The 22822-nt window shown below is 36.6% G+C and overlaps 2 protein-coding genes across 6 annotated transcripts in view; one reads left to right on the top strand and one right to left on the bottom strand.

Annotated features, from left to right (window-relative positions):
- Positions 1 to 14718, top strand: part of GLMN (glomulin, FKBP associated protein) — a 20917-nt gene extending 6199 nt beyond the window's left edge. For 3 of the 4 annotated variants that reach the window (XM_050306597.1, XM_050306594.1, XM_050306595.1), the window contains 13 exons: positions 180 to 279; positions 2182 to 2369; positions 2847 to 2900; positions 3385 to 3415; positions 3765 to 3854; positions 4401 to 4442; positions 4526 to 4599; positions 4893 to 4977; positions 6173 to 6282; positions 7376 to 7439; positions 10573 to 10696; positions 12078 to 12160; positions 12289 to 14718. In XM_050306597.1, the coding sequence (XP_050162554.1) occupies positions 180 to 279; positions 2182 to 2369; positions 2847 to 2900; positions 3385 to 3415; positions 3765 to 3854; positions 4401 to 4442; positions 4526 to 4599; positions 4893 to 4977; positions 6173 to 6282; positions 7376 to 7439; positions 10573 to 10696; positions 12078 to 12160; positions 12289 to 12396 (1153 nt within the window). In that variant the 3' untranslated portion in view covers positions 12397 to 14718. The remainder of the gene's footprint in view (positions 1 to 179; positions 280 to 2181; positions 2370 to 2846; positions 2901 to 3384; positions 3416 to 3764; positions 3855 to 4400; positions 4443 to 4525; positions 4600 to 4892; positions 4978 to 6172; positions 6283 to 7375; positions 7440 to 10572; positions 10697 to 12077; positions 12161 to 12288) is intronic. The other variant, XM_050306598.1, reaches the window with a different exon arrangement.
- Positions 13296 to 22822, bottom strand: CUNH1orf146 (chromosome unknown C1orf146 homolog). 2 transcript variants are annotated; one of them, XM_050306614.1, is made up of 6 exons: positions 22810 to 22822; positions 19999 to 20123; positions 18043 to 18136; positions 16749 to 16917; positions 14654 to 14732; positions 13296 to 13517 (listed from the first exon to the last, which is right to left on the bottom strand). In XM_050306614.1, exons 2-6 carry the CDS (start codon positions 20065 to 20067, stop codon positions 13398 to 13400), a joined length of 531 nt encoding a protein of 176 aa, XP_050162571.1. In that variant the 5' UTR covers positions 20068 to 20123; positions 22810 to 22822; the 3' UTR covers positions 13296 to 13397. The 2 variants fall into 2 exon arrangements, with proteins under 2 accessions (XP_050162571.1, XP_050162570.1); XM_050306613.1 differs by lacking the exon at positions 22810 to 22822 and adding an exon at positions 20486 to 20580.

The raw sequence follows: 22822 nt of genomic DNA, 5'->3' as shown, positions 1-22822 counted from the left end.
CATAGTCTGGAGGTGAAGTAAAAGGAATGTTTCTACAGAAGATGTTGGGTTTTTTTAATTCTCTTTGGAATACCAGTAATAGAGCATCTTATGGGTACAGACTTTATTCTTGGTCATCAATGACACTACAATACTCTGTGACCATATTAGTGATTTAGTTTCACCTCTTTTTATTTCAGCTGTATGAAAAGCCTGAAATACCCATTATTGGCAGCTCAACTTGAACAACTTGAAGGCATTGAAGAACATCCTTTTCGGCATTTTGCAACTGAAATTATAGTAAGTGCAGTCAAAATTAATTACAGTGTTTGCAAAACCAGTGCTTTAGTTCAGAATTACCTGTAGTGTGTTCTAGAGCTCATTTTGCTTGCTTTAGTGGTTGGTGGGGTGACTTACTGGTCCTTTAAGATAATGCAGGTAGATAAAGTTCTAGAACTGTTCCAGGTACCATCTGTGGAAATTACAAATCTTCATACGTAGTTTTGCTCCTCGATAAACAAGTTTGCAGTGCTCTCTGAAGCAGCAGTTGCAGCCTTGTTCTAACTGGTTCTTTTTCTTGGTGATGTATGAATTTATTAGACTATCTAAAGGATCATCTTTGCTGCAGTATTGCGGCAAGGTAGAATCTATGTTACCTTTAATCCAAGAGTTGCACAGAGCGAAATCTCTGATGTGCCTGGTGCAGTGCCAGCTGACTGTCAAAGAACCCAAACCGATGCTTGACTAGAGCTGGAATTTCAGTGGGCACATGTCCCTTCCATGCTATCGATGCAGTTACTCTGGTTTTGAATGTTTCACATAGTAGCTGTATTTTATTAGAGCAAAATTAATGTGGGCAAAGGTAATTTAATTCCAATTTGCAGCAAACCCAAGCCTTATGAGGAGATAGTCGGGTACAGTCAATGCACATGTTGGAACACAGACTATGTGTATGTTTTCAGAAATAGGACTAGATGTGATTAATAAAGTTACTGCACATGGAACTGTGCTTTGTTCATGTTTTGAGTATGAAATACAAAGAATATTTCCTTTCTTACACATATCCAAATTAGTGGCTTGACCCCAGCTGGCAGGTAAGCCCCCACCTAGACACTCACTTATGGCCCCCAGCAGAATGGGGAAGAGAATCTGAAAGGCAAAGGCAAGAAAAACTCATGGGTTGAGAACAAGACAGCTTAATGAGGCTGGCTCATGGTGTTATTTGGGAAGGGGATGACACACTAAAACTTGATGGGCTTCAAAAGGAAGGCCTGGAGCTAGCTGGGATGGGGAAAGCACACATAAATACACTATATGTATGCAAATGTGCATGCACACAGAGAAGACCTAGAAGTTGCCTTGTGATGCAAGTGTGTTTTTTCTCTAATTTGTATTTAAAAATCTAAGCATTTTCTTAACAGAATTCTATATTCAGAGGTTAAGATTGTGAAGTGAAGCCCACAAAGCAGTTGCCAAAACTTTGGGTTGGTTTTCAACAAGAAGTTGGAGTTTCCATCATGATTACATCCAGTTTTTTCCCACAGCATGCCTCACCATGGAATGGAAACTGCTGTGTGGATCAGTCAGGTTGTGCAATGAGAGAGAATCTTATTCCCAAAACCTGTACTTCATTTATTGCAGGACTTTTAGGATGTGCAGGAAGGAGGCAGGGATTACCAGAAGGTGATCTCATGGTTAAGATAGTTGAAGGATGCTCTGAAAAACTGGCTTTTTGTCCTGACTTTTCTCTTGGGCACAGTCTGAAACCATGTTTTTAATACTAATTATGAATTAACATTTTGTTTTCTTAAGAAATTTACTTCTGGTATTTATTGGATTGGGTAGTGGGATCTAAAAATCAGGTCAGTAAGTCATGCTTTGGCCCTGTGTGTAATCCTAGTTTTCCAAAACGTGAGATCCTGAATCTTCTGTTTTGGCAACCCTGCAACAGTGAGCTGACCTTTGTCTCGCTGTTTCTTTGCAGTGCATACAATAGGACTCTGCCATGTTAGGAACATTCTTCTAATGGTAGTTAATTTTGCTGCAAGGTTCTTTTTGTGTGCATATGTGTATATATCATAAATATCACATTAATTTATACTGTACAAGAGAATGTACTGTAAATAGAGTTAAAGCTTTGAAACTTAATTGGTATTCAGGTAGTTTAAAGGCAGCTATAGGCAATCTATCATTCTTTTTCAGGACATTTTGTGGAATATAAGAGAATTGATGCCATTAGTGGTTTTACATCATAAAAGCAAAAGTCCGTGCTGGGAGAATCAGGAGTTTGCAGACATAGAGCGAAAGAATTCCGCAGATTCTTTGGCATGTCTGTCATATCTGATGTTTGTTCAGCATTTTGGTATCGAATGCTTTCCAGTGGTTTTTAGGTAAGACCTAATTTTTCTCACTTACTGTAAGTCTGTACTTTGATGATTCTTTCTGAGCAGAAGAGAACTTTATTTGTGAATAGTTATGAATGAAAACTGTGTATTTCACTGGTATTAGTTTTATGTCAGCCTTTATGCATTTATATTTTATGTAGCTTATATTATTTATATAAAGAACATAGCTTTGCAGATAACTCTATTACAGTTTAATTTTAGATGAGCTGTCCTTTTAAAGAAACTGTCAAAGATTAGTCATGTGTTGAAAAGTAATATGTATTAAATGTTCAATTACATATTTATAGACAGTTTTCATGTAAGAATCACCACCCGTGATTTGACGTACAATTTTGTTGTCTATTTCAAAATTTTAGAAAGATATTTTAATTTTTAAAAAATACTAATCCTGTCAAATATATTAATTATGTGCAAACATATATGGCTTATGCAGTTTAATGTAATCTAATTTTTGTCTTTTAGCCCAGCATACCTTCTGCTATGCAATATGACACATATTGAAGTGCTACTGAAAAGGTAGAGTTTGTGGGATTTGCAGGTCTAGGTAATGGGTGTGATCTTTTATAGTAATTCATAGAATCAAATTTCAAATATACCGTATAAGTTCAGAGAAGGTTTTTAAACCTGAGCCTTAAAATGGCAAGTTCCACTACAAGATGCCTTCTTCTACTAAGAAGTTTTTGAAAATATTTATGTATGGTTTTTATCATGTATTGTGATAGCATTTTTAGAAACTTTATTTGGAAAATGCAAAATTCAGGTAGTTTAAACACATGCAGAATAATTAGTGTGTATTTACTTGTACTTCTGTAACAATGATTGTAGTACTAAAGGTGACTATTGTGATATTATTTGAGAGGAGTGATGAAGATACTATATTTAGAAAATAGAATGCAAATTGTTGAGGGACAAGTTCTTGTTGACCTCTGTTCTAATATTTCTTCTGAAATATCAACAGTGTCCATCTACTAAAAAATTTGAATTTGATTTTTTTTTCTAGAACAGAAGAATCTGCATTATCTAAAGGACTTGTAAGTTGTTTTTTTAAATTCAATTTTCATTGTTAGAATGTTTTTTTTTTTCAATTTAAGGAACGGCAAAACTCTTGTTTCCCCTTCTAAGAGAGGTACAAATGATAGTTCAGATAATAGTTCCAGAAATATTTTGAGGCTTACTTAGGTATTCTTCAGTGTTACAAATACTATATTTATTGAACTATACACTCCTGCATAAATGTTTAAATTATATTATAACTGCAGCTCCTGGAAACTTTTGGTATCAGAAGGAGTACTTACAGCTGTGTTAGCCATGAAATGTTAAGCATATGGATTAATGTCTTATATATGTGCATACTATTGCTATTTTTTTTTCCACCTGCAGGATCTGTTTGAGAGCAGTTTATTGAGAATGGAAGATAACAGCCTTCTCCATGACTATTTAGAATTCAGAGATTTTATTAATGTACCTCAGGTAATTAGAAGCAACGTACAGAAGTCCTCAAAGTTTGGTTACAAATAATACCTCGCTGTCCTCTAGGTGTTGGAGAGAGCACATGCTACTGAACCTTGATACACCTGTGTTGTTAAATGGAAACCTTCAGTGTCTTGCTGCACAGAATTGATTGTCTATTCTGCCTGCTGCAACATGAAGCTTCAGTGACAATTCAAATATTCTCAGTGTATGTACGGGTGGTCACTGAAGCAGGTGGGCACAGATCTTAGTTGAGGGCTGGTACTTGCTCGTTTTTTGTCTCCTCCTTGCCCATCTGCTGCTTGACTTCATTCTAATTGGACCCAACAGTACAAGGATTGTATTCTTGTGTATCAGCCCTGGGGTTTTGACCACTGAAGCTCTTGAGAATGTCTCTGATGAGAATCTTCCCATAGTCAAGTGTGCAGTGGGGGTTTGTTTGTTTCTGTTTGTTTGTTTGGACTTTTTAATGTCTTGAGTAGATTTTAGTGTTAATGTAATAATCTGTATGTAAGTAGAAATTACGTTTTCTTTGTCCCACTGCAGGATTTGGTGAAAATTATGACCCTTTGTCCCATGGAGCATCTGGTATGTAAAGTTACCTACAGAATGGGTTAAGTGCTGAATTTATTTAATGAGAATCCATCTGATAACATTTCTGTTTTCTTTAGAGAAAGAAGAGTTTAAGTATTTTGCAGTTGTTCATAGACAAGTTTGACACTCAGGGAAAATATACATTATTCAGGTATGCATCCAAGTTACTGTGTAATATCAGCCTTAGTGCAGCCTAATTACATAGCTGCAGTGATTTCTGACAGTTTCCATCTAGAAGTCACATTAATTTACTTGTTAATTGTTTGATAAATAATGAATTTCAATTGCCTCACATAAAATCACCTGTCTTACGTAAGCCAGTGTTTAAAGGTTACAGTTATACAGATTTCTCTGTGGTAGAACTCCCACTTAGTGAATAAACCCATAATGTCATCAAAGTGTTGAGCTTTGAAGAGATAATATCTTTGTTTTGTTTGTTTGAAGGTGTTTACTGAAGACAAGCAACCATGCTGGTGTGGAAGGATACATTATTAAAAATATAAAAGATCAGATTCACTTATCATTAACGGTGAGGCTGTTACCACTAAAAAACAAGTTACCATCTCAAAATTCTCTCAGTATTGTGTTGAGAAAATGTCTACAGCTTAAACTTTGAGTGATGCATTTAAAAAAATCCACTTTGGAAAGAAACATAAGATTAAGCGATTATATTAAAAGTATTGCTTTGGCTTTTTATATGTGTATTTACATTCTAATTTTATAGTTATATTTTTACTTGCACAATCTTATTATATTTTTTTAAGAAGTTATTATTACTTTTGCTGTGCTTGAAAATACATGTTTCTTTCTTGAAGTGGAACTACTCAGTATTTTGTTTTATCCCCACAGTTCCTAATTTTTTGAATATAATTCAAATCCTACAGTCTAGGCAGAATTAATAATTTTTTCTTGGTTTTTCTGATGAGAGTCAGCATTTTATTATGAGTGCTTTGCAAGCAATAAACTTATCAGAAGGAGTGGAGCTAGATCAAAGCCTTTTAAATATCTTATTTTATAATCATTTATACTGAGAACTTGGGAAAATTAATTAAAACTAAATTATTAACTCTTTTTTTTTTTTTTTTTACTGCTTAGGGCCTTTTCCAAACTAAATTTGATTCTTTAATGTGCTGCCTTTTGTCAAAGAGGACAATTTAGTAAATGTATTCATCTTTTATGCTGGCAAAATTATGTCAGGTGACAGTGAATTACTATTTATTGGATCATAGTCTGTCCTTTATATTGAATCAGCAGGGGTGAACAAGATGAAAACTGTTCCAAAAGGGACTTGCACTAAAATTGAATAAAAGTATATTCTGAAATTTGACATTTAAAAAAACCCAGTGACACTGCTGTTATGAAGGAAGAGTCTCTGATAAAGAAAGTTAATTGTTGCACACCTCAATATAAAAAAAAAGGGTGCCTTCTAAAATTTGCTGTGTTTATGTAAACAAATATTAACTGTATTGATGGTGGTACTCTTTATTATAAAGAGATGGAGAATTTTTTCTGAGGAAATAGAAAAGAATAGCTTGGCATGCAGAGACAAATTGGGGAGGATTATGAGAGGCTACTTTGTGTACTTCAGTCACAGGTAGTAACCAGAAGATACAGCTTCTGGTGTTTGAGGGTTTTTTTGCCTTTTCTTTTTTAGCCAAATTATTGTTCAGTTGTATAAGATTTAAATTTTGCACTCTGCTAAACTTTTTATATTGTTTTTTCAGAAGGAATATGACAACATGTGGTTTACAGGACATCACCTGATCTCCCTTCTAGATTTAGTACTTTCACTTCCAGAGGGTGCTGAGACAGATCTTCTGCAAAACTCAGATAGGTGAGTTGTAATCACAGTTGAAGGCCTTTCTCCTTTTTTTCATCATTTAAAAAGACTTTAAACTACCTTACTACAATGACAGATGCTGTCATGTAACTAATGAGGTGCCAACGTTAATGTATTTTAAATTTTCAGAACTAGAAACGGAAATGATCATTTATTTCCATGAACTCTGCATAGAAGAATGTCACAGTGCTATTACATTGATTTTTAACAATAAAAAAGGATTTCCTCCTCCATTCCCTGAGGCTATAAGACTTCAGATGTGAAATTACCCTAATTAGCAAAGCATTATTTCTTGAGGAATATCTGATTTGTCAGCTTTCTGCAGAAGAGGTTGGAGGAATAAAAGCAATGTGGTATGTTGTCTTATACAAGGCAATAACAACTATGAGATGCAACTTACAGCACACAGTATTTTTGAGGCTGTTTCACAGATTGCTGCTGGGAATCCAGTATCTCATGAGTAGGAATACAGATCCACCTGAACAGTTAATAACTGAAATTAAGAAGTAAAAAAATAACTGAAATACCTCTGAAAATCTCCTATATAGGACAAATCTTATATGATGAGCAATGGTTGGGCTTGTAAATCAGTAAGGTGATGGAGTCCAGATGGACAAAAAGGCAGAAGTATTATCTGTAATTGTACTTTTTTTCTGGAAAAGGCAATAAATAATTTCTGCTAAAAAGTATGGTAAAACAAAAGCAAAAAGCATATTGGAGAAAGCACTCCAAGGTAAAAATCCAATACAGTAGTAAAGAAAACTGTCACATTAGTTTCAAATCAACTTTGGATCACTAGAGGTGCATACTACAAATTCTGTGATAGGATTCTGTCTCTTCAGGGGATTCTTTCTCTCACAATCAGCAGCTTTCTCCAGTCTGATGACAGTTGTTACTTGCAGAGCGTGAACTGTTGCATGGACATCACTGCACACTGGTGCTCTAGACTAAGCTGTATCGCTCAACAGATGAGTGTTTTGTACAAATGGATACTTCTAGGATATCTGGCTAATGAATAATTTAAGTTATTATCCCTGTAATATAAATCTGTGCTCTAGATTATAAATGGTATGTTTTTAATTCACAGGATTATGGCATCACTAAATCTGCTGAGATACTTAGTCATTAAGGATTGTGAAAGTGATAATCAAGTAAGTACTGACTGATTTGAAAATGATTGATTAGCTGAGACCTGAGAGCTGGATTTAAGTCAATACTGTTATCCTTGATTCAGAAAACATGGTTTTTACATTTTTCTTTGCAATGGTTAGTTGTCCAGAAGTGATACTTTTAATTAAAAGCATTAGGAAATATGTAATGTGTTATTTTATTCTGATGAAATTTGTTTGAATTCATATTGTTGCTGTAAACAAGCTAACAATACTCCGCCTCACAAACTGTATCCATAACATTGGAATGTGTCACCATAAAATCACATACCCATCAAGTGTTCCCATGAGAAAAAATTTGTTACTCTTGCTTGTTTATTCGCTGATATCCCTCAAAAGCTCCAAGTGGATTTCTGAATAATAAAAATAATAATAGTTCAAGAGATCCATTTTATTCATCTCTAGGAAAAATACTTCTTGTGCAATATGCTAAAAGGTGTTAGGATTTTTGAGAAAATATTAAAAAATCATATTTAATTTGTTTTTAGCTGTGCAAAACAATATTTCATATTTACAGCAACTGTGCAGGTGCATGATAGGTACATATTAAAAGTTTCTTGAGGTATCAGCATCAAAAAAATTCTTGTCTGTAAGATATATCTGCTGAAGTTACAGAAGGAAAGGCCAGACCCATCCAATTTTCTGCTACATTGCTTTACTGAAAACAGCCTAGAACATTTTATGCACAAAGGTAACCTGCCAGCCTAAACTGCCCACCACTGCAGTTTACCCCTGTTTTTATTACAGCTCTGCCCCTTTACCTTCATTTCCCCGGTGTGTGGATGTTTGACTGTAGATATTTCAGACATACTCTGCAATATATATAAAAAACTGAAACTGTCCTTATGTATTTCACCCATGTAATATTGTGCTGCCCTGGTTTAAAGCAGCAGCTTTAGTTCTAATCCCCACCTCTTTCTTCTCCATTTTGTTTGTGTTTTCTGTCTGAAGCAGTCAGGGACATTTGTTACACTTTGAACTTCTCTACCAGTACTTGTTCTCAACTGCTGTGTGGCTGATCAGGGCAGCATTCCAGGAGGGATCTGTGGATTCATGTGGATTTGAGTACAGTCAGTCCTGTCCACCTGCAGCAGATGGTTCCTAAGTGCTCTGATTTGGGTTGTGTCACTACAGCACTCAAGAGCTGACGGAATCATTTGTGTTTAGTTGTCTGAGGACCTTCCACTACCTAATAGATATTTATTCTAAGAGTAAATGCAGCTTCTGCTGACTCTTTCAAATCGTGTTCCAACAGTCCTCTGTTGCAATTCAGGAGCTCTTTATCCACTATATTGTGGAGTGAACAAGCATCACCTATCTTCTTAGTATTAAATGTTTTGATTTTTGCATTTTAATGCTTGTTTAAATTAGTGACAGTTAAAAGAAAAATTGCTTTTCAGTTTTAAAGTGCAGTAAAGTCTTTCTTGACTTGAATAAGCAATATCATGGTCATATGAGTATTCTAACCAGTAGATAAGTATCCTAAGATGATGTGTTGCTCTCTCTCAGTTCCTTGATTTTCTTTATTGTTTGGACTAATGGATTTCAGCGTGTCATGTTCTGTTTTCTAACATACAGAAAAAAATTCTCATCTCCTTTTAGACTACTTTGAGATCAGGTATACAAGTTTTATAAGTGCCTAATAATGTTATTGGTCTAGACTGAATAATAATAATGTAACTTGCACCGATTGCCAGAACAGTAACAAAAATGGTGCATTTCCAATTTACTATTTATATTATTAGTTAATCTGGATAGACTATGTCTATTTCTCATGTTTAAGGAGCGATTACTATTTAAGTAATCATTATAGTCCACCCAGTTTCATGTAAATACATAGCTTTGTGAGAGAGGTGAGAATTCTTCTTTTATTCTTAATGAAAACTTCCACGTAGTAGCACTGAACTGCTCTAACAGTGCTGTCCTAGTGCCTGGCAAAAAGAATGTCCCTACAGTTTGAGGAGAAAATAGCATCACATCTGAGGGTTTCCTGGCAAAAAGCCTGTCAGTTCTTCTTGGCTTCCTCCGTGTCTCTCTTCGTATAGTGCAAGTGGGGTAGAAAGAAAATGCCTCCCTTCATGTCAGTTCAGATATTTTGACTGCTGTGTAACAAGTATTTCATTAATCAAATTTAAAATTTTTTCCAGAGAGCTCTTTCCTTTTTTTAGCCACATTCTGGTGGAAATAATTACTGTTTGTCTTACTTGACCAGTTAATTTTGTGTCATTTTGTATTAAAATTCGATGGACTTTCCACTGTCATCAGTGGACTCACTATGTTGAAGATTGAGAATTCTTATTTGTATTGTCCTTACTCTGCCCTTTGTGGATACTGCCTGAAGACAGGAGTTGTGTAAGTGGCTCTGTGTCTAAGGACACAAAGGCTGCTGTGTGTTTGTTTCCTTCTACAGCAGTTTTGTAACTACAAGCTTGTAAGGTGCCCAGGCAGAGGAGTTCTCCTCTTGTGCCGTGTAACCCTGACCAACCTTGCTTTTGAGCACCTATTCCTTGTATCTCTTGCTTCATGAATGCCATCCTTGTGAACTCTTCCTTCCACCCACACCAAACTGGGGAGAAGTCATAGTCACTCTGGCTACTGTGCCTAAGGATGGGTTAGTAGCATATCTGGTAACATTCCTACAATGCTTTTTAAATGCAGTATAGACATTTGGGGAGCATATTTATCAGAACTTTCATTTGGCATTGCGATACAGTGGAACATTCATTTAAATATTTGTTTCATTTTGCTGCCTAATTATCTGAGAGGAACCTACAACTGCTGTTTACTTGCTGTAGAGATTCCAGCCCAAAGAAGTGGCTAAGTATCCCCTCCAGCATATGAAGATCCCTTCAGCTTTGCTTACAGAATCAAGCTTTAAATGTTCATTTCCATTGCTGTAGTTACCAGCCTACACAGCAAGTTCCCCCCTCACCCCCCTTTTTTTTACTGCTTCATTCTCCAATCAACAGATGATGTAATGGAGAGGGAGAGCTTAAATATCCACATGATGCTATTCACTGTTACAAAGATTAGCTGAAAAACTTGTGCTCAAAAACTTAGTATTGCAATGCTTCATTAAAACTGATTTGTAACCGTCTGTGTTCTGTTTGAATAGACTGGTGTATGGACCACACTCACCAAGATTGAGCAGAATTTTTTAAAACCACTGCGTGTAGGACTCAACATGTCAAAAGCACATTATGAAGCAGAAATAAAAAATAAGAAAGAAAACAGAAAAGGTTAGTTGTTTTTTTTTCCCCGTAGTTTTGTTCATATCTAGAAACTCTGATAATCCTTTGGAAACAAAGAATTGGTGAGTGCTGTATAGATTATGTTTTATTTAACTGTTGACGCTATTCCAAACCTCAGATAATAATTCAGGAGTTGCTATATTTGATATTAAAATTTTTCGTAATTGGTCAGAAAAAATCTGAACTTGTTTATCTGTCATCACATTTGTAAATCTTACGGAAACCTAACAGAACTGTCACACGAAGATCTTCAAAGCTGCTTCTGCATTTATCCTTTTGATTTTAATGTTACTCAGGAGCAGCATGTAAGAATACATGGCCCTTGGGTTTCGTACCAGGTGTAGGGAGGTTAACAAGAGAAGAAATAAGTCACACAGTGCTCTCTAAAGCCTGAAGCATTACAATCTGGATTTTTTTTAATTTTTTTTTTTTTTTTTAATCTGACACACAGAATCAGGTTCTGCTCTGGGTTAAGCAGACACATTGCGTGGGGCACAAGAGCTGTAGCTGCTTGAGGGGATCTCTCTGTATGTCAGATCCTCTCTTCCTTGTGGTCTCCAGTATAATTAAGACAGCCTAAGGTCTGCTACTAAAAATGTCAGTACAGCTTTTTGCCCCTAGTCTTACCCTATTCTGTAGTAAACTATATAAGTATGAGGCAAAGGTTTTTTTTTTTTCTGAAGGCAACCTCTGTATATCTTTCTAAAGGGAATCCTTCAAAATTAATCAGGAAGTTTTTTCTTTAAGTCCCTCTTACATTTCTCTAGCCTTTGACAAAGTATAAAGAGATTTGAGTTCGGGAGAGGACATCTAACGTGTGACCTTAAATGGTTTACCTTCCTTCCCCAGTGTATAATCTTTGTAAGAATTACATTTTATTTTAAGGATGTGGTCTGAACATAAGAGGTTTTCCCCTTAGTTTTCAGACCTGTCCTTATAGTTTAACCTGCTGCAAGTAATCTGTCTGAAACAGAGAAGCCTGCAGCCTTTTCTTAATAAAATAAGTATTTCATGTCTGGATTCATTAACTCAAACATAAGAAGCCTCCTACTATCTCTCTGGATGTGGAAATTTAAAAAATTTATTAAAAACTGACCAGATAAAATCTATTTTTCCATTCCAAGAGCATTTGAGCTGTATAAAATCGTTTCGAGTTGCAGATCTTGCCTGTTTAGTGATGTAGACATTCGTGTTATAGAAAGTGTAGAGAGAGCATCCAGCTCAAACTGCCTTCCTCTGAAGGTTCAGCACTTTCCATCCTGTTTGCTCAGTCCCTAGGTTTGTGTTCCTAACAATTACTGTCTCAAAATTCTAATATATTGAATATTCTTTTCATTCTAAGAGTCACGTTGGTTATTTTCTTCTACAGAGGCCCACAGTTCTAACACAGTTTGTTCTGTAACTGTTAGTGGGGAAAAGATGCCTGCCATGACTACTGGAATGCAGCTTCAGGTGAGTTTGCATTTCCTTCAGAGCTATCAGAAGTATTGCCATCGTCTTTTCAATGTGGAGACAGAAGTATGTGTACAGTGAGTTAAAAAAAATAATAAAAGTAACACTAATCTTTTTTGTCATTTCAGGTTTTACACTCGGCTCTCTTCACGTTTGATTTAATAGAAAGTGTTCTAGCTCGAGTAGAAGAACTCATTGAAGTGAAAATAAAAGCTGTAATGGATGACAATAGTTAGGTCAGCTGAAGTATTTGAATTAACATACTCCTTACAAGTTCATTTAGACTGGGAGACTTTAGTTGCAAAGGAGGCTACCAGCCTTTAAAGAGGAGCAATTTAGAATGGCCTCCAGAAGAATTGCAAATGCTGCTCTTGTTGCATGTGATTCACAAATATGGTCTATTTGCTCCTCTTCAGAATTTGATGCTTTCTCTTAAGTTTAGAAACTAAGAACAAGGTGGGGGTGTGCTCTTCTGTTGTGGCAAGGAGGTGTGGCTGGGCATTTATTTTTCTTTAAATTCTCAGAATTTGTTAGCTAGAGTTACTGACTGGTATTGTGAATTACAAACATTTTTATGAAGTGACTGAAGAACCATTAATTAAAAAGCACTGTTGCAGCACAAGGTATTTTTATTAGCATGTTTTTATGTTGACAAACAAGCTTCTAGATTTGCAAACAGACTGTAAGGTATTGCTAGATAACAGTATAGAATATAATATCTATAGATGGTAAAACACTGTGGCAAAGGAAAACCAGGTTTAAAGGAAAACACATCAACTTTGAGCCAAGTAAGATGTTAAAACTTAGTAACATAACAGATAATGCCAGAGTTAAAAAAGCAGTGTAAGATTTCATGCATATACCTGTGTATGCTTGGGAAACCTGTATTTTGGAATTGTTCTGATCATCCTTATCTTTAATGATAAAGTTTTTCTTTAAGACATAGTAAATATTTTGGGAAATTATTTATAAACAGATGAGTCTGTAAGTTCAGAATCAAGTTAAAAATAAGGATGACTTTTCTATAGTGCAGGTAAATCACTTTTCCCCATGCTTGGAATGCATGTTTGGTATCAAGTATGGTATTTTTCACTGTATAGTTATTTAATATGAATTTTCATTCCAAATGCATATGTTGTATATAGTCTTTTGAAATGTAATTATATTTTAAAGAACATTCTATATTTTGTTTAAAATGTAACCATTCTATTTATGAATAAAAACCCCAAACACTAAATTAATTACAGTGCGATTGGTACTCCTGGAGCATCTTCCAAACTGGACTTTTTTCTATTATTTGGGCTTTTATCATTTCCATTTTGTAACGAGTATCATCTGCTTGTGGCTTGGAAGTTATCTTAGGGAGAAAAAAAATATTATGAGTAGGGCACAGTAACTCCTAGGTAATAGAATATTCTACATCCTATATTTCCAGTAGTACAAGTGCAAAATTATTCAGCGGTGAAATCTGAATCATGTTCTGCAGTAAGTATTCAGGAATGATGTACACAGAGGTGACGGAATTTCAACTGGAGCTGGGAATGGTAGCTCGGGATTAGTTGGATGGTATTGCTCCCTTGGCCATATCTATTAACCTGGGGCAAAGCGGTGATTTTTAGGCCTTGTACCAGTTAGGGATTCTCTGGCAAATGATGAGCTCATTAAACTGGCTTTGCATCAGTAAGAAAGAATGCAGTGGCAACCAGCGGACGTGATAGGTGCTGTCACCACTTCTTACAGGGCTCTCCTGTTGAAGGCTGGTGCAAATGTTCTGAACAAGTAGAACAGCAAATTACTGCTGAACCTATAAACTTGAATCTTAAAAGCTTTTAGGTAAATGCTGTATTAAGAGACTGGGCATCACTATATTCAGGAAAGCATAGAAAGTAAATTAGTTTTTGATTCCTTCCTAACAAGTCATTCAACCTGATCTTTCTAGTTTTGGTACATGGGATACTGCTAGTACTGATACAGTTCATATCTAAAGTTAGAGTTTTCATGGAAAAATGGCCTTTAAAGAGTTTCAGTAAATTGATTTAATTAATAATATGTTCTGATACTGGATATGTTGCAGATCCACAGATACATGACAGTAAGCTGTAGCAGTAATATACTAGCGTGTGCATCACTAAAAATTCACAAGTAACTACTTGTAACTAAGTTTTAAGATAGCATTTTTACTTTACGTTGAATTCATTACATATTTAGATCTTATGCATGAAGACATTCTAACTTAACAGTGGTAAGTAAGAGCCAAATGAGCTCTTAAATATCTAATGTGTCTTTGTAGATGCTATTAAGACCTTTTAAGTTACCTTTAACAATAGTTTAAAGACTCAGCTAAAACATAAGAGGACCAATCCTACCTCAGTGTATTAATGGATTGTGGTCAGTAGAACCCAGAGTTCCATTAAGGAAAACCAAATGTTTTATAGTTCTTGGTTTTTCTTGATAAATATACTAGTATTTTTAAGTAAATGCAACTGGACTTACCTTAGCCATAGTTAGCATTAATTTAACAGTTTCAGCAGGATTATGAACTGGTATTACACGTAAATTACTGCCCAGGAATCTGCACATCAAAATAAATTAAAGTTTACTTTTAGAATGTGTATTTAATTTGTTATGCTATAAAACTCAAAATGCATTCCCACATGTTGTAAACAACTTTTTACTCTGCAATTTTACTTAACATAGAGACTGTTTTTATCCTTAAAAGCGAGTGGAAAATTCATACTGTTTGTGTAGCCATCTGTCCCATTTCTGTACCACTTATTTAGGTGGGATTTGAAAGGCTCATTTCTTTATCTAGGGCTCTTGGACAATCAATCAGCACTTCTTAAGCATGTTTACACTCAGAGAGAACTAAACCCTCTTCTGTGATATTGCTGAAGAGTATTCTCAGTGGCAATAAAAAATATCTGGGTTATTTTTATGGCTTTGGAAAAACACAGGAAAGTATCTAAGACACTGTGCTAAAAATACTTCAGGATTTGAGCTAAATCGTTGTAGTGTACTATAAATAAAACAACCTGTATTCCAGACGTGGTTCAGGTAATGGGATAATTTACTTTCACGTAAAGGCTTTTTCACTCAAATACTTTGACCTAAAATTCACTCTCTTTCTATAAATAGTGTTATTAGTATGCATTTGTTCTTGAGAATGGATTCTGAAGATTTTAAATAGTAGCATCAGTTGTCATTCAATGGAGAGATCAAAGCTTAGCAAGCACAGAGCCTCTCCTTCAGACTGGTACCTGAAGTGTGTTGTAACAGTGACAAAACGTGAGCGCTGCTGCTGTTTTCTGTTGTAGAGCTACAACGGGAGAGGGACTTAACAACAAAGAATGAGGAATTTTAAATAAGCAAAAATGTAATCCAAGTGAAGTGCCCAGCTGCTCAGTTGCATACTCCCCTGTGACCTCCCCTTGTGCCTACCACCTGCTCTTCCTGCAATCTGGCTGATGACTTGGACTCATGATAAGACCCCATGCTGGTTTGGTATCTCATCTGAACTTGTCTGCCCTTGCTTCTAATTAGCAAAACTGTTACAGGCACTGTCCTAACCTAAGAGTAGGCACTCAGTTCCCTCTTGAGTTTTGCTAAAATCTGATGCAGGAACCGTGGTTTGATATACATTCAGGGCTTAGACAAATAAATTGCTGCAATTTTATTAATACTAGAACGGGCTAAACAAAGCATGAAATGAACAAAGTGCAACAAAAAAACAGGCCTATTTACTGAGATCCATGAAAATCTGTTTTTATGAACAGTTCTGCTTCCAATTACAGCAGGTCTAAATTTAGTTTTATTAATTTGATTAATGGGCAGAATACTGGCCATTTGAACACACATCTAGTCTTTCCTCCAGGGTGTTAAAAACCTATCACACACCTACTTATTAGTGGTTATTAGTGGAATGCTCATTTAAGCTGCTGCTTTTCTCCCTCTTCCCCCACACTATACACAACCTTACAGAAAGTGTTCATGTTGTTGAAGAAGAATCCTATAATTTTCTTTTTAATAATAAAAACCAATCCTTTCCCAGTTGCAGCAAAACCATAGACAAGCAGAATGAAACAGTAATAGAAGACAACCTGAAAGTACTAAGGTGTTTTGTTTTTTAACAAATCCAACAGGTGACTTGTAGTTTGAAAGAACATGGCACAAGTTTCAACCCCACCAATGCAGAAGCTCAGTCAGTGCTTTACATACAGCAGAAGAATTCCAAGATACCAGGTAGTAAAAAGCAAATGCATTTAGAATATAATTGTGCCTTGTCAACGTGAATTTGATATTGCTTGCAATGATAAAACTGTTTTTCTTTTAATAAAATTACTGACTTGCCAAATGGAATACAGTTCCAAAACATCGCATTTTAGTGATCAACAGGTGCACAAAATCTGTTGTACATAACCACGATCTAGATTGAGAAATTAGCCTTGTCATCAGCTGAGTAACATGTTCTTGCTGAATAGACAAGTTGCCACTTGTCCTGTTAATTCCTAAAATAATATTCCCAAATCTAAGACTGCTGCTTCATTTCTTCCTAGCTAATAAAAAGTTTGGTTTGATGTTGAAATCTTACCTTTTCTGAATCCTGAACATGACACTCCATTCTTCTGGTCCATGAAGAGCAGCTGACAAAACCAGAAAACTGTTCCGATGAATGCCTATGAACCTCTGAATTCTTTCAGAAAACTGTTCTTCCCCCGTCCTAAGCAAATCTTGAGTGTCTGACAGTATAAATGCAACACCTATTGAGGAAAATCATGTAAATGTACCTATCGTGGCAATAACGGGATGGAGTTCTTAGCACAAACCAGGAAGCAGAATTCTTAATTTAACCATTAGTTTAAAAGGGAATGGAACAAAACCCATGAATGAATTTACACATCTTTGACAGTGAAATGCAGTCATGAGATTTGGCCACTGATGACTAGTAATTTTAAGATAAAACTAGAAATAACTCAGAGGTTATTTTTCTACCATAACATTAAAAAACCAATTATTCAATCCACTCAAAGTAGACATATCTGAATGCCTTTGAAAGCACATGCTGCAAGAACAAGTAACTGCTATAAAGGAATGAATTTAGGGCAAATGCAAAAGCTGACTGAAGAGCTCAGCAAGTCATGTTTTTAAATTAAAGAAATCAGTTTTAAAATCTTAAAAGTTAGCTAAACTGTCTACCCTGAAACATGAAATTGTAGCCCTTTCAACTAAGTTATTCTGAAGGGAAAGCTAAGAAGGCTGAAGACTAGGAGGCTTAGCAACTGAGCATATAGAAGACTTGGCTTTTGTATGTGTGCTAGTCCTTATAAGGACTAGTTCAGGAAAACTTCAGATAAAGGATCTCATGTACGTGTCTAAACCATCTTCTGCTCTAAAAAGAAAGTAGATATTTCATGTTTACAGTTTAAGTGATTTCCTAATCAAAGCCACTCAAATAATCCTTTCCGTGCCTCCTCTGCTACCACCAGGTCTGCAAATTCAACTTGGAAGTTGACAGCCAAAGGTCTCGGTTCACTCTTAACATTTATAGCTGTGCATACTCAAGATCTTGATGGCAGCTTACATGTTAGTGGCATTCAGCATGTTGGCTCAGTTATAATAAGATTTTACTGAATAGTTCAGTTCACCAAATCTCATGTAGCTGTTCTACAAGACATCCCCAAAAAATTAAAAAAAATGACAGTGTTTTGTTCCCAAAGTTCTCTGTTTCATCTGATTTGCATTCAACCATAGCACAGCTCCTTTCACTGCTGCACAACATTCCAACAAGGCAGATTTTATTCAGTTTAGCACAGCCTACAACAGCGCCTGATCTTGTACCTCATTGGAGTTTATGATTTAAAAGGACAAACTTCAAAGTACTGTACCAGAAAGAGGAAAAATCACAGATCCAGTTTCCACTGATTCTGAATATCGAACTCGGTGGTGTTGCCTCTGTAGAATGGTAGAAATTTCATGATCCTAAATAAATTTTAAAAGGTTATTTTAAAAATATGTTTTCAGCCCACAAGTTAAAAATATCCTTAAAGCATCATCTGAACCATTATAGACAGACCTTTAGCATCGTTGTTTAAAAAAAGGAAGTATTGCGAATGGAATAAAAACTAAGTACTAAAATGTTGAATATTTTCAATTAATTAATTTCTTAAGTATTGGATTGGAAGTTACACTGAAAGACAACTCTGTACATGCACGTTCAGTTTGTCTCAGGAAACTCCTGCATAATGCATAAAGAAGCTCAAATATTTTACAGTCTGTTTTTGTAAGAAGTGCTAAAGGAGGATTTGCAGAAGTGAGGAACATACAGTAGTGTGTTTCTATGACTCCAGTTAATTAAACTGCATTATTTTCACAGATGTCAGCATCTCAGTTGGAAAATAGTTCAGAAATTCTGTATAGGACATGATTTTCTTTAAAGCTTTTTGACAGAATGCAATCCACTGAGGAAAACTAATAATCATAATCATCTACAGAATGGAAAGGGTGTGGATGTATTTTTCAGCTTGCAAAAAGCATTTCTGCAGTATATTCTACAAAAGCTGCTTGAACACACATATTTTAAAGGTTAAATCACAGAATCCTTTTTGGCTAATAACATGTTCTTTAACCTACCCATTTAAAATATAGCCAACCTGCCTATAGAGGAAAGTGTCATGATTTAGTGGAAGAGTACAAAATAAAATCTGTATAGCAAGTGAACCCTGAAGGAGACAGTAACCAGAAATGTCATGCTTTCAACTGGTCTGGAAAGGGAACACTCAGTGGCAACTGCTTATAACTACAATTTTGGAGAAAATGCACAAATATAAAGAACAGCTGTAAGAAAATTATAGCTGTACTGGAAAAAGAGAAAGCTTATAACCAAAACTGGTACAGGAAGCCATCTTAGATTTGTGTTCAGCTTTGTGTATGGGAAGCCCTTACTAACAGCAGTAGTTCTGAATAGAGCTGAAGAGCTTATTAATAGCAATGGGTTATGGTGGTATAGCTGATGAAATCACTGCCACCCAATACCTCTCACCATATTATGGATTAAGTTGCTCTTGAAGCAGTTCCCAAACAGGCACAGTTTACAGGCTGTAAATTCCAAGACACAGGGGCAAATAAGAATAGGCTTTAAACTGAGGTGATTCAGGAATTATTTCAACATGGTTCACCCATTTACCCAGCAGAGATGGGGTGATAACCTTGTCAGCCAAGCTAGCATGAGATATTCTTGCCTGTGAATCAAAGCCCTCTTGCCTCTAAATTCTCATCAGCTGGCATGAAATTGGCCTCAGCTGCAGAAACTAATTACCAGCTCATTGACATACCCTTTTGCTTTACTTGGGAACACAGTCAAGGCTTCTGATGTTAACAGATATAAATATATATCAATTTCTGCAAGACTCACTATTTTAAACTGAATTATGTGCTTACTGAGTAATCGTCTGCCCCAATGTTGATACTGTGTAGTAGAAAATAAAGTGTTTAGAGAGAAATTCAGAAAATTGAGAAACATTTCTAATGAAATTATTTATAGCACTAACTGAAAGTGGCATCAGTGCAGTGCAAAAATGATGAGCCAGGAGAACAATCCTAAAGCAGTGTAACTCAGAATAGCAGGTGGCAAGAATACTAAATAGCTACGGAAGTAGCTAGGAGAAAATATAGACACACAAAAAGAACCAGTACTCTAGTAGAAGCAGCTTCAGACTGTTTCATCCTCTGAAAACTCTATTCATTGACATTGCATAATATATTTCCACATATAGAATATAGGACATGATTTTTTCAGCATTTCTTAGTGAGTCAGATGCTGGTCTTGACACGTGGTACTGTACCTGCAGAGCCGTGCTCATAATGACTGTTGTCACCCATCTCGTCTGCTCCTGCCCACAACTTTCTGTCATTTTTTAAAAGGTCTAATGGCTCTGCAGTGAGATCCCAGGTGACACCTTCAGAAAAGCTAGGGAAAAGAGAGACGACAAGTATTTCCTGCCAATTAACGAGGTGTTTAAAGCACATGTACACATTAAAGAGCTGATTAAAAATCAGGGCATTACTCAATTCCCCAGAATGTAACAGGTGCCTTACTGCCAGTGAACTAATTTAAGATGGCAATTAAATACCTAAATGGCTTTAAAGAATCTGCATCTGAGCAGGCTTCCTCTATCAGGCATTACACTGTTCTGAAAATATTCCTGGCTACGCAGCTTGGCAGGCGTTTCTGTGTCCGCGAAGCTCGTGTGGAGCAGTTGGGGACACGGGAGCTCCCGGCAGGAGCGGGAAGCAGCCCTCGGGCTGGGCCTGGCCGGTTCCAGGGGGTACCTTTGTGCTGTTGGTTGTAAACTTCAGCCGGGCCTCTCCCCGATCTCAAAACCTGTTTCGGCGCTGATGCGGAGCCGCGGCGGCGCGGCCGGGACAGCGAGGAGCGGCGGGAACGGGCCGGTGTCCCGCGCTGCCGCCTCAGCCCTCAGGAGCAGCCGCGGCCCTGGGGCCAGCGCTGCCCCCGCGCCGGGGATGGCGGGCACAGCTCCGGCCACCGCGGCAGGGCAAGGACAAGGAATCGCGCCGGGGCTGAGGTGAGGAGCCACTGGGGCTGCCTTTCCTCCGCCGCTGCTCCGGGGCGGTGTACCGGGACGGGCTCCTGCTGACCGCCCTCCTGGCCATCCTGGAACTGCCCACATAAAGACGTCCAGAACTTGGTGTTGGCCTGAGGGCCTGCTGCTGTGTAAGGGCAGATTTTGACATTTTCAGCACCACTTTCAGTGAAAAAGAAATACCCAGAGTGTTGGAGCTTCTTTTTTCATCATGTAAGAGGAAACAATACTTCATATAGCAAAGAAGAGTTGGAGTGCAATCATAAAAAGCACTGAAAAAGCATTGATTTCCAGCTCTGCTCTTCACCCAGGCATGAGTCTAGCTTCAAATACTATGACTGAAACTGCCATTTTACTGAAAATCGGAGATTTTAGTAAAAGCTTTCCCTTTTAAACCACTTTAGAGCGTTTTAAAATAGAAGTGACCTCATCTATTAAAAATTATACATTTAAATAGCAAATTGTCTGCCTTGCATAAAATTAATTAGACATCTTAGTGATTTAAAAATCACTCTTTTCCTTTTTGTTCTAGACAAGAAGTGGATTCACACCCCATTTCCCTCTCCTGTTGGTGCAATGCATGGAAGTTAGGGTTACCCTGCGCTGCAAGGATACGGGAATGTCATACTACTTTTCCCAGTAAGTCAAGTATTTCTAATACTGAATTTTAAAATTCCTGTGGAGCATAAATGTGACAGTCATCAAATTAAAGGAAAGTAACAGATGTATTTGGTATCCCAACTGCTGCCTTCTGGAGAGCTGTGACAGGACCAACCAACTGTGAAACCGTGTCCTGTGACACTGTGGCACCACGTGCTCTGACTGCATACAAAAATCAGGGAGCTGAGAACATCAGGAATTATTTTAAAGTACAATTATAAAATAATAAGGTAGTTTTATGATGAGGGTTGATGATCCTGCTGACATCTGTCAATGTGAATGTTGAATTCATGCATACTATGAATGAACTTGTGTTTCAGTACTGGAGAAAGCCTAAGGGTAAAGAGTAGTAACTTTTACTGTAGTGGTTATACCTGATTTATGACACTATAGTATATCTGAATTAATAATTTTAGATTATGTCTAATGTGTACATGCATTAATTGAATTACAACCATTCAAATGGAGAGAAAAAACAGTAGGGAATAGAATGGAATAAAAAGTTATTTCCAGTGTAAATATCTGTAACAGGTGAGTAGTCTTATGTTTCTTCAATGTAATGCTGTTAGAAATGTACAGTACATACAAGGGTACATTATTACATCAAAAAAGATTGTCATTACAAAGAAATATAAACACTGGATTTAGGCTCCTGGTATACCAGCAGATGCCTTTTTCCCCTATAGCCACTTATTGTGCATGGAGTTGGACACCTCCAACCTCAAAATACCACTTGAGAGGCATCAAAGTGGATAAGTGTGGGACAATGAGGAAAATCCCTACCTTAACTCAAAATGCTTCCTGTCAATATTTTGACTCCAGTTGTTATATATATGTGTAAATTGTGTATCTTAATTAGAGTTGGCAAAAATTTATACCAGAAACTTAATATCTTTCTCCTTGTCACTTACATTTGACAATAGTTCACATTTGAAATAAAAATAAGACTCTGAGACAGAAAATTCTGAGCACAATGAACCCCATGAGTCCCATGTAAGAGCCACCCTGGCCTAGGGCTTGTCTGGTTCAAGTCTTACACAACTGGTCATGCTGAGCCCCTGGACTAGGAACTACTCAAGGGACAATTCTGGTAGAAGATTGTTCGGCAATACCATTCAAGTCTGAATCTCACTACACGACTTGCCTTCTCTCTTTTTTTCAGCCTAATGTCACAGGCTAAATAAAGAGAGTTTGGACTCAAAGAAAAGAGTTTTTTCTGGATTGTGTATTCTTCAGAGCATTCTCCACAGAAGTTTTCCTTCCCAAAAGCGACTTTTGAGGGCTCCTGTGCTATCTGATAAGCTAAATTTATTTTAGTACTTATGGTTATCTCTGTTGTGACATTTTGGTAGTCTTAGCTTTAAACCTCAGCAGCATTCCTTTCCCACATACCTGCACGGTGCAT

The sequence above is a fragment of the Myiozetetes cayanensis genome, unplaced genomic scaffold (genome assembly GCF_022539395.1).
Source record: "Myiozetetes cayanensis isolate MyiCay16 unplaced genomic scaffold, myiCay2020 scf12, whole genome shotgun sequence".
NCBI classification, from domain to species: domain Eukaryota; kingdom Metazoa; phylum Chordata; class Aves; order Passeriformes; family Tyrannidae; genus Myiozetetes; species Myiozetetes cayanensis.
Note: the sequence above shows the minus strand (reverse complement) of the source record. Positions and strands in the feature narration are given on the sequence as shown.

Excerpts from the sequence above, each read along its gene's own strand:
- CUNH1orf146 (XM_050306614.1), bottom strand. The coding sequence starts at position 20,067 with ATGACAGAAAGTTGTGGGCAGGAGCAGACGAGATGGGTGACAACAGTC. Across the intron at positions 16,918-18,042 it reads TGTGATTTTTCCTCTTTCTG|GTGTTGCATTTATACTGTCA; the intron begins GTACAGTACTTT and ends TTTCCTCAATAG. Across the intron at positions 13,518-14,653 it reads TAATGCTAACTATGGCTAAG|ATAACTTCCAAGCCACAAGC; the intron begins GTAAGTCCAGTT and ends TTTCTCCCTAAG.